Below are 13921 nucleotides of genomic sequence, written 5' to 3'. Positions count from 1 at the left end.
GGCTACCCAAACTCCTCATCCAAAAATAATACAAGTTCCTCCTTGGTACTTCCAGGACCAACTCTTTCATGCAAATATCAGAGCTTCCTGTACCCTACTGACAATATCCAGCTTTCTCCTTTGAATGGGTAGCTGTGTAGGTGTTACATTTACCTGTAATTTTAGGTAGGCTTCAAAGAGGTGCACATGTTTACTTCTGACATCCTACAGACAGTTCCCTACACATCGGTCTATTCATGTATTTTGCATTCTATTTATATTTATTTATGTAGCGCCAACATGTTCCGCAGCGCTGTACAGAGTATATATTGTCTTGTCACTCACTGTTCCTCAAAGGGACTCACAATCTATAAGGGCTATGAAATTGTGGCTAGCTAGCTATACATCTTTACTGCAGTTTACAGGAAATGTACACTGCTTACATACCATGGTATTTTACGCAAACAGCAGACATATGGAGGCTCCCACACGACATGGGTTAAAAAAATGGCTACCATGCTGTACAACATCACAGCCACCTTTAGGGAAAGTTGTTCCTGTGCATACAATACACATTGCAAAGTGTTCAGTACAGAGCCTTTCAGACAGCGGGAGAATTCCTGCTACTATCACTGGGCCAGTCCAGGTGTTACCAGAAGTATGGGCCGCAGTAGAAGGGGCTAACTTTGAGGCCTCTTGCACGCTGCATCAGGCCACGTTCCCTGCCGCATCCCGGCCGAAAGGGCTAAGCATTTGTGTATAGAGACTTGCACAGGAAGTAGCAAAATCACCGCAATCCCGATGCAAAGGCTGCAGCGCATTATCGCATGATCTGAGCCTGCTGCACGGATTATGCAGCAATGCAAGTGAACGGGCGACGCAGCCACTGGGAATCCCAGTGACGTATTTCCTGCCCAGTAGGGCGTACGTCACTAGCTGGGGGAGCGGAGCTTTGCATATGACCCTGTGGCTACACAGTGATGCAGGGTCATATGAAACCTAATTTCAGCTGTGTGATGCGGTGCTCTACTGCACTACTCCTGCAGGTTTTTTTTTTTTTTTGTTTTTTTTTTGTGGGTTAGGGTAAATAAGCCTTTGTAAAGAAAATCTGTAACGAAAAAAGTTCCGCTGTAAGGTACTCACCTGGGGTGGGGGAAGCCTCCGGATCATATTGAGGCTTCCCCCATCCTCCTCAGTTCCACTGCGGCGGCGATAAAGCTCCCCGAACAGCGGCGATGTAAATACTTACCTTCCCAGGTCCAGCGCAGGCGCAGTATCGGCTCTCCGCGTAGAGATAGGCTATTATCGGCTATTTCAGCCTATCTCTGAGCGGAGAGCTGATACTGCGCCTGCGCTGGAGCCAGGAAAGGTAAATAAATCAGCGGAGGATCAGCAGGACAGCCAGGCAATGTTCATTTTAAAAAACAAAAAGGAAATAAACTTACCGGCCTCCATATCCCTCCCACCTCGGGTTCCCTTTAAAGAAAACCCGAGGTGAGTTTGAAGAATGCTATTGGGACACAGAGGCTGGTTCTGCATACAATGACGAGCCTCTGTTACTGTACTGTTCCCCCTCCCCCCCCAGGTCCCCCCTGCGCTCTGCTGTCCCCCAGAAAAAAACCACCGTGCTAGCGACATGCACCTTGTCGCTATCTGGTTGTTTACCTTAATGCTGCCAGTCACCGCCGCTCCCCACCTCCTCTATAGCGCCGCTCCCCTGCCTGCGTCCCTTCCCTCGCCACCTCCGTAAGCTGATTGGATGGAAGGGACGCAGGCAGGGAGCGGCAGTGACTGGCAGCATTAAGGTAAACCGCCGGCTAGTGACAAGGTGCATGTCGCTAGCGCGGCGGTTTTTCTGGGGGGCAGCAGAGTGCAGGGGGGGGGGGGGGCACAGTATCGACACAGTGGCTGGTGATAATATGCAGCACCAGCATCTGTGTCCTAATAGCATTTTTCAAACCCACCTCGGGTTCTCTTTAATGGTTTGTGCCAGCAATCTGCAGTACCTATAATCTGACAGGAGGTGGCGCTGTCTCCTCACATGATGTATTTTGTCTTCCAGTTGAAGCTGCTGCAGTCTGAGCTGAACGTGGAGGAAGTTGTGAATGACCGAAGTTGGAAGGTACTGAGCTTCTCTTCCTGTAGCATATAGTATATTGCAGTGTGGGTTTCTTTCCTATATGATATATACTGGAGCAGCACAATGCCATAGTGATCGGCACTCTCGTCTTGCAGCACTAGTCCCAGGTTAAAGTCCCAGTAAGGACACTGCTTGTATATTTCCCCTGAGCACTCCAGCTTCCCACTACATCCCAAAAACATACAGATAAGTATTTGTTTGCCTCTAAATTGATCTTAAAGGGGAACTGAAGTAAGAGGTATACGGAGGCTGATATATTTCCTTTTAATCAATACCAGTTGCCTGGCAGCCCTGCTGGTCTATTTCTCTGCAGTAGTATCTGAATAACACCAGAAACCAGCATGCAGCTAGTCTTGTCAGATCTGACTTTAAAGTCCGAAACACCTGATCTGCTGCATGCTTGTTCAGGGGCTATAGCTAATAGTATTAGAGGCAGATGATCAGCAGGGCTGCCAGGCAACTGGTATTGCTTAAAAGGAAATAAACATGGCAGCCTCCATATACCTCTCTCTTCAGTTCCCCTTTAAGACTGTGGAAGGGACATTGTGCCTGGTACACACCTTGCAGTTTCCTGTGCAATAGATAACTACCGACCGGTTCAATCAGGTTTCCAATCAATTTTCCGATTATTTCTGTACTATATCAATCGGAAACCTGATTGTTGGAAATTATCAATTCGACCTGTCCATCTGAAGGGAAATTGCATGGTGTGTACTAGGCATTCGGCTGACCATATGGTAAAGCTTGACAGATGGGGACCAGCTGACCTTCCAGGAAACAAAAAAGATAAGTCAAGGAGCTGATAGCGCCATAATATTTTACACCAAGCTATTCAATAGAAAACCAATAAGGGCTTGTTTCCACTACACGCGGCACAGTGTGATGTCTGCATCACACCGTAACTAAACCGCCACTAATACAAGTCAATCGAAGTGTTTCCAGTGACGGGAATTACCCGACATGATGCCACACGGGGAAAATGATAGATGGCATGCTGCAGATTTCCACAGCAAGCATCTGAGTCCCCATAGCCGCTAATAGGATGCCCCATGACGTGACAACCGGAAGTACTTGCGGGGGAGGTGAGGCGGCGATCGCCTTGTCCACAGTGCCGGTGTAAATGGTCCCTGACGCACACAAGTCTGGTTGCCTGTGGAATAACCAGGCTTCACTCTGGTTCTGGTCCCTGGAACTTGGGAATCAAGTCATCACACGCCAGATGGGGTCAACAAAGTAGAACCTCCCAATAGAGGTAGATCAGTAACCGCTAATGGGCGGAAGCGCACAAAATATATAAAACAATTAAATACAGTTTGAGAGAGGCCAACATTTCCTCTCTTTTTGAAGACATACCAGTTGTATTAAAGAGGGACTCTACCCAATGATTCAACTTAATTCCAATCAGTAGCTGATATCCCCTTTCCCATGAGAAATCTTTACCTTTTCTCTAATAGATCATCGGGGTGGTCTGTATGGCTGATATTGTGTGATGTCACGACCATGTGTGATGTCACGACCATGTGTGATGTCACGACCATGATCCTGACAGTTTGCTGTCTTGAGAACCTCGTTGCATTGTGGGGAATAACAGCTTTTTCCAACTGCCAAGCAAGCTGTACCTCCCTCTGTACATACTCTCAGTAACAAACATTCCTTACAGATCACCTGGCAAAACTAAAGATGTCACCACCAATGAGACATTCCAGAACATAAATCAGGCAGAGGAAACATTTTACAATGGGCAAACACTGACTGACTAATCTATAAATGAATATTGTATAACAATAACCAATTGTATTCATTGTTGTTTTCAGTTCCTCTTTTACAGTGGGTATTTTCATATTGCAGGAAAAAAAGGTGACAAAGCATTTCACTGGTTTATCCTGCTTCCTCGGGTCAATATAGATAATGCGGCGAACAGCCGGGGTTTGCAAAGCGTCTCTATCTCTTTGAAAACCCTGGCTGCTGTATAAATAAATAATAATTAATAATAATATGGTAGGACATTACACTATGACTATGTGGTAGGATTAGAGTGTGAGCTCCTCTGAGGACAGTCAGTGACATGACTATGTACTCTGTAAAGTGCTGCGGGAGATGTCAGTGCTATATAAATACATAATAATAATAATATGGTAGGACATTAGACTATGACTATGGTAGGATTAGAGTGTGAGCTCCTCTGAGGACAGTCAGTGACATGACTATGTACTCTGTAAAGTGCTGCAGTAGATGTCAGTGCTATATAAATACATAATAATAATATGGTAGGACATTAGTCTATGACTATGGTGGGATTAGAGTGTGAGCTCCTCTGAGGACAGTCAGTGACATGACTATGTACTCTGTAATGTGCTGCAGGAGATGTCAGTGCTATATAAATACATAATAATAATAATATGGGAGGACATTACACTATGACTATGTAAGGATTAGATTGTGAGCTCCTCTGAGGACAGTCAGTGACATGACTATGTACTCTGTAATGTGTTGCAGGATATGTCAGTGCTATATAAATACATAATAATAATATGGGAGGACATTACACTATGACTATGGAAGGATTGGATTGTGAGCTCCTCTGAGGACAGTCAGTGACATGACTATGTACTCTGTAATGTGTTGCAGGAGATGTCAGTGCTATATAAATACATAATAATAATATGGGAGGACATTACACTATGACTATGGTAGGATTAGAGTGTGAGCTCCTCTGAGGACAGTCAGTGACATGACTATGTACTCTGTAATGTGCTGCAGGAGATGTCCGTGCTATATAAATACATAATAATAATATGGGAGGACATTACACTATGACTATGGTAGGATTAGAGTGTGAGCTCCTCTGAGGACAGTCAGTGACATTACTATGTACTCTGTAAAGTGCTGCAGGAGATGCCAGTGCTATATAAATACATAATAATATGGTAGGACATTAGACTATGACTATGGTAGGATTAGATTGTGAGCTCCTCTGAGGACAGTCAGTGACATGACTATGTACTCTGTAATGTGCTGCAGGAGATGTCAGTGCTATATAAATACATAATAATAATAATAATAATATGGTAGGACATTACACTATGACTATGGTAGGATTAGAGTGTGAGCTCCTCTGAGGACAGTCAGTGACATGACTATGTACTCTGTAAAGTGCTGCAGAAGATGTCAGTGCTATATAAATACATAATAATATGGTAGGACATTACACTATGACTATGGTAGGATTAGATTGTGAGCTCCTCTGAGGACAGTCAGTGACATGACTATGTACTCTGTAATGTGCTGCAGGAGATGTCAGTGCTATATAAATACATAATAATATGGTAGGACATTACACTATGACTATGGTAGGATTAGATTGTGAGCTCCTCTGAGGACAGTCAGTGACATGACTATGTACTCTGTGATGTGCTGCAGGAGATGTCAGTGCTATATAAATACATAATAATAATAATATGGTAGGACATTACACTATGACTATGGTAGGATTAGAGTGTGAGCTCCTCTGAGGACAGTCAGTGACATGACTATGTACTCTGTAATGTGCTGCAGAAGATGCCAGTGCTATATAAATACATAATAATAATATGGTAGGACATTAGACTATGACTATGGTGGGATTAGAGTGTGAGCTCCTCTGAGGACAGTCAGTGACATGACTATGTACTCTGTACAGTGCTGCAGAAGATGTCAGTGCTATATAAATACATAATAATAATATGGTAGGACATTAGACTAGGACTATGGCAGGATTAGATTGTGAGCTCCTCTGAGGACAGTCAGTGACATGACTATGTACTCTGTAATGTGCTGCAGGAGATGTCAGTGCTATATAAATACATAGTAATAATAATATGGTAGGACATTACACTATGACTATGGTAGGATTAGATTGTGAGCTCCTGAGGACAGTCAGTGACATGACTGTGTACTCTGTAATGTGCTGCAGAAGATGTCAGTGCTATATAAATACATAATAATAATATAGTAGGACATTACACTATGACTATGGTTGGATTAGATTGTGAGCTCCTCTGAGGACAGTCAGTGACATGACTATGTGCTCTGTGTAATGTACTGCAGAAGATGTCAGTGCTATATAAATACATAATAATATGATGGGACACTAAACTATGAATATATTATTTATAATGTATGTATTATTATTTTTTTTGGGGGGGGGGGGGGGGTGTGAATTTGTCTGCAGACCGTAACTCAGAACTTCCTCTCTGCTCTAAAAGATAAGAAAAATTACAGAACGGGAAATAAATCTGTAGTGTCTACTTCCTGTTTTCTTGGAAGCAGGCGAAGGGTTAACATCCTGTGTTTCCATATTAGCTGTGACTGCAGAATTTCTGTACTGACACAGGTGAGAGATCAAATTACACTTGTGATTGCTTGAAGATGAGGGGGAATTAGACAGGCTCTTCCAGTCAGGCAATCTGCATTGTTCAAATGAAATAAATATGGCAGCCTCCATATCCTTCAGTTTAGGTGTGCTTTAAAGAATTGCAGGGGACATGTTGTTTTTTTGGGGGTGCAAGAAAACGATATTGACAATAATTGTGTTCCCTCTTTTTCAGATATTTCACGAGCGTTGTCGGCTGCACTACAAGCCCCCCAAGGATCAGTGACTCCGGGACAGTGACTTATCTCGGTCACCTCGTGGACAGTGGAGGGTTCTGGGAAGGCACGCAGTGCACCATGGGATTGAAGCTGCTCTTCTGCAGTCTGTGATTGGACGTAGCTGACAAACTTTGTAACTTCCTTCTAGGTGCAGAAACTGAGATCTCGCTCTCACTGTAAGAATGGACACGAGCTGCCATTTTGTATGAAATTCCTGTGACTTGTTTTATAACCATTAAATATGATTTTCAGAGGCAGTCTGGCTGTCATTTTCTCCACAGGAAATCCTGTTCATTGAACTGCTGCATTCTGGGAAAGGCCAAGTATCATCACTGCCACAATGGCTTCCCTGCAGTGACTGTTCCTGTGTTACTGGACATTAGGGACTTGTGTGCTGCCATGTCCATGTCTGTATTTTATATTGAAGTGGAAATTCAGCAGGTTTTTGTTTTTTCTTTTTTTTACATAAAGCTTGAGAGGGTTATTTTGCTCTGTGTCCCAATTGGAGGGATTTCACTTTTACTTCCTGTGGTGCTACTGAGAATGTAACAAGCCTTAAAGAGAACCTTCCATCGCAATCCTTATACAGAGGCTGGGTCTCCCTATAGAGCCAGCCTCTGTTGCTAGTTAGTTTCCTCCAAAGACCCCCCTGCGTGCTGTCAGACCCCATAAATCACAGCCGCGCTATGCGGCTGTGTTTACCTCACGAATGTCAGCCTCGGTCGCATCCCCGCCTCCTGAAACGCTCCGGTCCCCGCCCGCGTCCCTTCCCTCCAATCAGCATGGAGGGAAGGGACGTGGGCGGGAACCAGAGCGATTCAGGAGGTGGGGGAGCGTTGAGACTGGCATTAGTGAGATAAACACAGCCGGCTGCGACACGCTGCGTGTCGCCAGCGCGGCTGTGTTTTATGGGGTCTGACAGCACGCAGGGGGGTCTTTGGAGGAAACTAACTAGTAGCAGAGGCTGGGCTCTATAAGCAGACCCAGCCTCTGTATGGGGATTGCGACGTAAGAACCCCGCCACGGGTTCTCTTTAAAGCGGAGCTGAAAATTAATATATATATAAAAAAAAGTTTCACTTACCTGGGGCTTCTGCCAGCCCCTTGCAGCCTTTCTGCCCTGCGCCGGTCCTCCACGATCCTCTGTTCCCCTGCCGCCCGCTAGTTTTGGTTTCGCCGACGTGCCACTGCTACCTGCACAGCTCTGGCTACGCCTATATCTGCTCGCGTTCCCATCCGCAATAGTGCCCTGTGCAGGACGCTACTGCGGATGAGAATGCAAGCAAGATCTGATTAAAGCGGGATTGTCACCCTAAAAATCAAATTTCAACAGCGACTGGTCTGCGTGTATTAAGTGATAAAGATGCTAATCCTGCATTTAAAACTTTCAAAACTTTTTCTGCTGTTATGATTTGGAGCTATCACATATTTTAGGAGCACTGGCCCTTTAGTAGTCGTGCCAAACAGTTGCATGCTGGGGGTTCTTTTTATCTATAATATATTCTTCCTCTTCCCTTTATTTCCCTGCCTAGCTTCCTATCTGAAACACAATCCCCTGTTTACTTGTGTTTACAAGCAACACAAGTGATTGGAGGAGAAAAGGAAAAAGAAGTAGAAATGACATCAGGATTTAGCCTCAAAATTTGGGTAAAAGACATGGGCCCCCTCCAGGAACATAATTCTCTTCATTTACTATATAAATAAAATTCACTGAAATCAAAACGTGGACAGTATAATACATGTGTTATGTAAGTAGATCAAGTATTAATCTACTTATACATGTGTTTTTTTCCCTGGCATAGTATGGCTAATCCTACTGCTTTAATATCGTGATCATTGGTGGCTTTAATATTGTGACTTTCGTGATCATTGGTGAGAGTTTTGCAGTGGAAGCAAATCACTGATTATCATGGAAGAAATAAATCCATGTGGTTTAAGATTCCTGAAAGGTCCCAAGACAGAGGAGAAACTTATCAAAGCTGTAGATAACAATAGCAGAGGCTCTCTGATCTCCCCCCCCCCCCCATCCGAAACTAGATAACAATAGCAGAGAATCCCTGGTGTGTGTATACCCCCCCCCCCCCCCCTTTCTTTTTGCAGTGTCATCTGTTTAGTGACTCTCATGTGATATAAAGTCATGGCTCTGTCAGTTTCACAATACTGCAGACACCATCTCCTCAGCACACTCTATTGAAAGTAGTTACACATTGCAGAATGTTCTCTGTCCAGGCTCATGACTCGTGTGACGCAGTGACATCTGATCTGGTTTGTGGACAATGGCCACTTCCACATTTCGGTTTTATACCAACTCCACGCCAGTTATAGTTCTATATATACTTACTGCCATATAATGCTATATACTCACATCTTTGATTTTAGGCATTTGAGGGCCCATTCACACTTAAAAGTGCAAAACAGTAGTGCTTAGCGCTACCATTTTGTGCAAGTGATTTTACCGCGATTAGCAATGTAAAATCACTGTACACTTCCGCGAGTCAGCGCGATCGTGTTCATCGCTTTATTAAGCACTGTACCGCGGTCTCTCCAGAATCATGGCAAAGTGCTGCAGATAACGTGTATTGCCACTGGCGCTAATCGCAGCAGTGAGATCACTGCCATGGGGTTAGGATAGCACTAGCACTTTAAGAATCACCTAGCGCTTCGGCGATTAGTGGGACTCACCTGCTAACCGCTGTAGTGAGAACGGGCCCTTAAAGAGACTCTGAAGCGAGAATAAATCTCGCTTCAGAGCTCAAAGTTAGCAGGGGCACGTGTGCCCCTGCTAAACCGCCGCTATCGCTCAGCTAAACGGGGGTCCCTTCACCCCCAAACCCCCCCCCCCCCCCGCACGACTTGGTCGTGCATTTGGTCGCTCCTGGAGGCAGGGCTAACCGCCACAGCCCTGCCTCCAGTCGCGTCTATCAGCGGCGCATCGCCGCCTCTCCCCCGCCCCTCTCAGTGAAGGAAGACTGAGAGGGGCGGGGGAGAGGCGGAGATACGCGCTGACAGACGCGCGTGGGGCAGGGCTGCGGCGGTTAGCCCTGCCCCAACCAGGAAGCGCTTCCCGGCTGTATTGAGGGGATTTGTGGGATCAGGGACCCCCGTTTAGCCGCGGGATAGCGGCGGTTTAGCAGGGGCACACATGCCCCTGCTATTTATGAGGTCTGAAGCGAGATTTATTCTCGCTTCAGACTCTTTAAGATACTGGCTTGTCACTCCTAGTGTTTACAGAACAACCGCTATTCCATCCTTCTCCTCTGTGACCCCTCCTGTCCCTTTCACACAGTTGACCATTTCCTCCTGCTCCAAACTGTCCACTCAATTAGTATCCGTGACTCCGCCCTGACCTGGTTTTCTTCCCACCTCTCTGATTGCTCCTGCCAGACATCCTTTATTAGATCATCCTTCCTCTCCACCCCTAAGCAATTGTATCTATCCTCCTTCTCCTAAAAAATGACTGATATTCAACAGTTTCTTTTTTATTTAAATGACACATTCATTGAAGTATGCCAGAGCTAAAATCTATGAACTATTGACCCTTTTTATGACTTTCCTGCTCTCAGAAGCCATTTTCTGCTAGGAAAGTGTTTTATAGTTGGAATTTCTTATCAGTGAGGGTCACACTGTGATTCAGTCCTGACTCAGACAGGAAGTGACTAGTCACTTACATACCTGATATTTAACTCTTTCAGGCAGAGAATGAAAAAAGGTACACAGCCTGGTTATTTGTGTGCTAGGCACTGTACATACACATGTCTATCTCAACATGTTACTTGTCACCTTGGGTATCCTTTAAGATCACCACCCTCGGCTGGGTTAGGGGTCTTCTGCGCGGGTGCGTCTCATGTTCGCAAAGACTTGAACTGCACAATCGCAGTGGCGCCCTGACTCTTAAGGGCTCTTCCACATTAGGGCAGATTGTCTGCGTTTCAACGCAACGGCTAAAGTTTGCGTTACCCAAGGTAGAATGAAAGTCCATAGACTTTCATTTTAGCTTTCACATATAGCTCAGCCTTTTTGTGCGTTGCGTTACACTGCACCCAGGTTGCAGTTTTTAGGCCGACGCTAGCTTTATGCGTTACAATGTTAGTCAATGTAAAACGCACACTATGCGCGTTTTTAACCAGTTCACCACCAAGGGTTTTTATCCTAACGGACCAGAGCAATTTTCAGTTGTCAGTGCTCCTCCCTTTTATTCCCTAATAACTTTATTACTACTTATCACAAGAAAATGATCTAAACCTCGTTTTTTTCGCCACCAATTAGGCTTTCTGTGGATAGTACATTTTGCTAAGAATTTTTTTATTCTAAATGAGTTTTAATGAGAAAAACAGAAAAAAAAATCATTATTTCTCAGTTTTAAGCCATTATAGTTTTAAAATTAAACATTCTCCTGTGGATAAAACAAACACGTTTTATTTGCCCAGTTTTCCCGATTATTAAACCGTTTAAATTATGTCCCTATCACAATGTATGGCGACAGTATATTATTTTGAAATATAAGTGTTATTTTTCTGTTCTGTTTTTTTGTTCTGGCCATAATTACAAGCCCCTATGTAATAAATTAAAATTAATTTTCCCCCATAAAATATAGTTTAAAAAAAGCTGAGTCCCTAAGGCAACTATTTTTTCTTTTTTTCTTTTTTTTTTTAAGCTGATTTTTTTTTTTTTACAAGTGTTTTTTTTTGTGGGGGGGGGGGGGGGGGGAGGGGTTGGAAGTGTAATTTTATTAATGAAGTGTATCTACTTGAAAATGCATGTATTTTGTAGATTGAAATATACTTTTTGGCCACAAGATGGCGCTAGTGAACACTCTTTATAGTAAGTGTTTACTTTTTTTTTTTTTTAACACACTTTATTTAATTGTTACATTTCCTGTTTATGTGAATGGACGTAGCCGCTGTTCGCGGTCACGTCCATTCACTCCAGGCACTGCGATTGGGTGGAGGAACGTTCAGTCTTCTTCCCCAATTACCCAGCACAGGATCCCGACGGAAACAGCGGCGGTAGCGGTGCGCACACGGCGGTAGCAGCGGCGGGAATGCGCGACGTATTAAAACGTCATGTTGCCGTTAATAGAGGTAAGCATGACGTTTTAATACGTTAGGATGGCGGTAAATGGTTAATCCGTTAACGCAGGCAATCAGTCCCAGAATGCAACAGGAACAATGTAGAAAGTTGAAAACTAAAAGAAAAAAAAATTACCTGTGTTTTCCTATGTGCTGTAATGCATTGAAAACGCATTAAAAATGCACACTCACTGCAGTGCAATGCATATCAAAACGCATACAACAAAACGTATGCTTTGAGCGTTCTCCAACGCAAGCTCTGATGTGAAAGAGCCCTAAGGACGCATGCCAGATTTCTGCAGCATGCATCTGTTTCCCACACAATGATTGATAACCGCATACAGGTTTCCACATTATCAATCCTGGGAAAAATGTGGAAATTGTATGCGGAATGCCACATGCTAGTGGAAATGTGCCCTAATTGTTTTACCTTTGGTCTGTATTGACTGTTGCACTTCTTCTGGATTTCCAGAACAATATTCAGATCTTTAAAAAGGCTGTAAAAAAAACTACACCGTTCATGTACAAAGTGGCTACACTCCCCTCATGAGAATTATAAGGGTTTGTTGGGTAAATTCAGTTAGTTTAGGCCGGTGAGCTGTATGTGACCTGGTAATGGGAATTGGACATTAATCTAAAACCCTGACTTCCCCGTCAGCAAAACCACAATGGCAGTTTTTGCCTGAAGCTTAGCTGACAAGGCAGGAGATTAATGTCCATTTTACTGGGAAGGGGTGATGACATAGTATTACCTGATGAATCCCCTGTTACTGTACGTTGGGCTACAATGAGGAATAACTTGAAAAAGGAACTTTAGCGAAAATAACAATGAATACAATTGCTTATTGCAGTGATGGCTAATCTTGTCACTCCAGCTGTGGTGGAACTACAAGTCCCATGAGGCATTGCAATACTTTGACAGCTCTAAGCATAACTCGGGGAGGCAGGGGCATGATGGGATTTGTAGATTTGTCACAGCTGGAGTGCCAAGGTCAGCCATCACTGGCTTATTGTTTAAATGTCTTAATTTATAGATTTAGTCGGTGTTTGCCCATTGTGAAATCTTTTCTCCCCCTGAATTACATTCTGAAATTTATCACTGGTGGGGACATCTTTAGTTCTGCCAGGTGATCTGTGCGGAATGTTTGTTACTGAGAGTTTTATGCACAGAGGGAGATACTGCTTGCTTGGCATTTGGAAAAAGCTCCTCTTTCCCACAATGCAATGAAGTTCACAGGCAAAAAACTGTCAAAACCATGGTCATGACATCACATTGTGGGAGGGGTTTGACCACAATATCAGCCATACAGACCACCTGATGATCTATTAGAGAAAAGGTAAAGATTTCTGTTGGGAAAGGGGGTGTCGGCTACTGATTGGAATGAACTGGTGGTAGTTGTTATATTGTTCACATGGGGTTGTTTCACACCGTACTACTTTCCTAGCTGTACTCCCACCTCTGCCTTCCTCTGGAAAGAGGACATTTACCAGTATAGGAAATGCCTTATAAAATATCTGATAACTGGAAATCAAATGCCAACCTTTCTTTACTGTGTTCAGTTCAAGAGGATCCAGAGACTGAAACAGGAAGTTGTGCTGAATGCAGTAGCCATGATTCACCCCATACATGATAGCAGGTGCTTGTGTCACATGACCACATCACCGCAGAGTCACGTGACCTGGATGTGAGTCACTTACACAAGGGCCCACAGTCTCAATTACACCTTTGTGCCCTACACACCCCCACACTCCCTCCACCCCCACACACAAAAATAAAAATTTGAAACTGGAGCCCTCACTGGTCCTTACCATCAAAGCGGCGGCCGATAGTATGTCTGTACAGTGGTTGTTCTGAAAGTGTAACAAAAATTTCTGCTAAAGTTATTAAGAGTGTTCAGGCTTTTAGTTTGCGTATCAGTATGGGGTTAGTTACAATCCATTCTCACTGAGTTCATGGAGGACACAGAACTCTAATAAGAGGTGGTCACCTTCCTGGATAGATCACCCTGTGACTGGCTAAAGGGGCCACTATGAGTTCTGCCCTTGTCACTCGCCCTTAACTGGGAATTCAGGAGATCATGGGGGAGTGCTGTAAAAACAGCACC

At 44.1% G+C, this 13921-nt stretch overlaps 1 protein-coding gene across 1 annotated transcript in view; it reads left to right on the top strand.

Moving 5' to 3' along the window:
- MIX23 (mitochondrial matrix import factor 23) overlaps positions 1-7005 on the top strand; it is a 32451-nt gene extending 25446 nt beyond the window's left edge. Inside the window, exons 4-5 of the mRNA XM_068266271.1 lie at positions 2042-2101; positions 6706-7005. Coding sequence (XP_068122372.1) covers positions 2042-2101; positions 6706-6756 — 111 coding nt within the window. The 3' untranslated portion in view covers positions 6757-7005. The remainder of the gene's footprint in view (positions 1-2041; positions 2102-6705) is intronic.
- The last annotated feature ends 6916 nt before the right edge of the window (positions 7006-13921 follow it).

The sequence above is a fragment of the Hyperolius riggenbachi genome, chromosome 2 (genome assembly GCF_040937935.1).
Source record: "Hyperolius riggenbachi isolate aHypRig1 chromosome 2, aHypRig1.pri, whole genome shotgun sequence".
NCBI classification, from domain to species: Eukaryota; Metazoa; Chordata; class Amphibia; order Anura; family Hyperoliidae; genus Hyperolius; species Hyperolius riggenbachi.
Note: the sequence above shows the minus strand (reverse complement) of the source record. Positions and strands in the feature narration are given on the sequence as shown.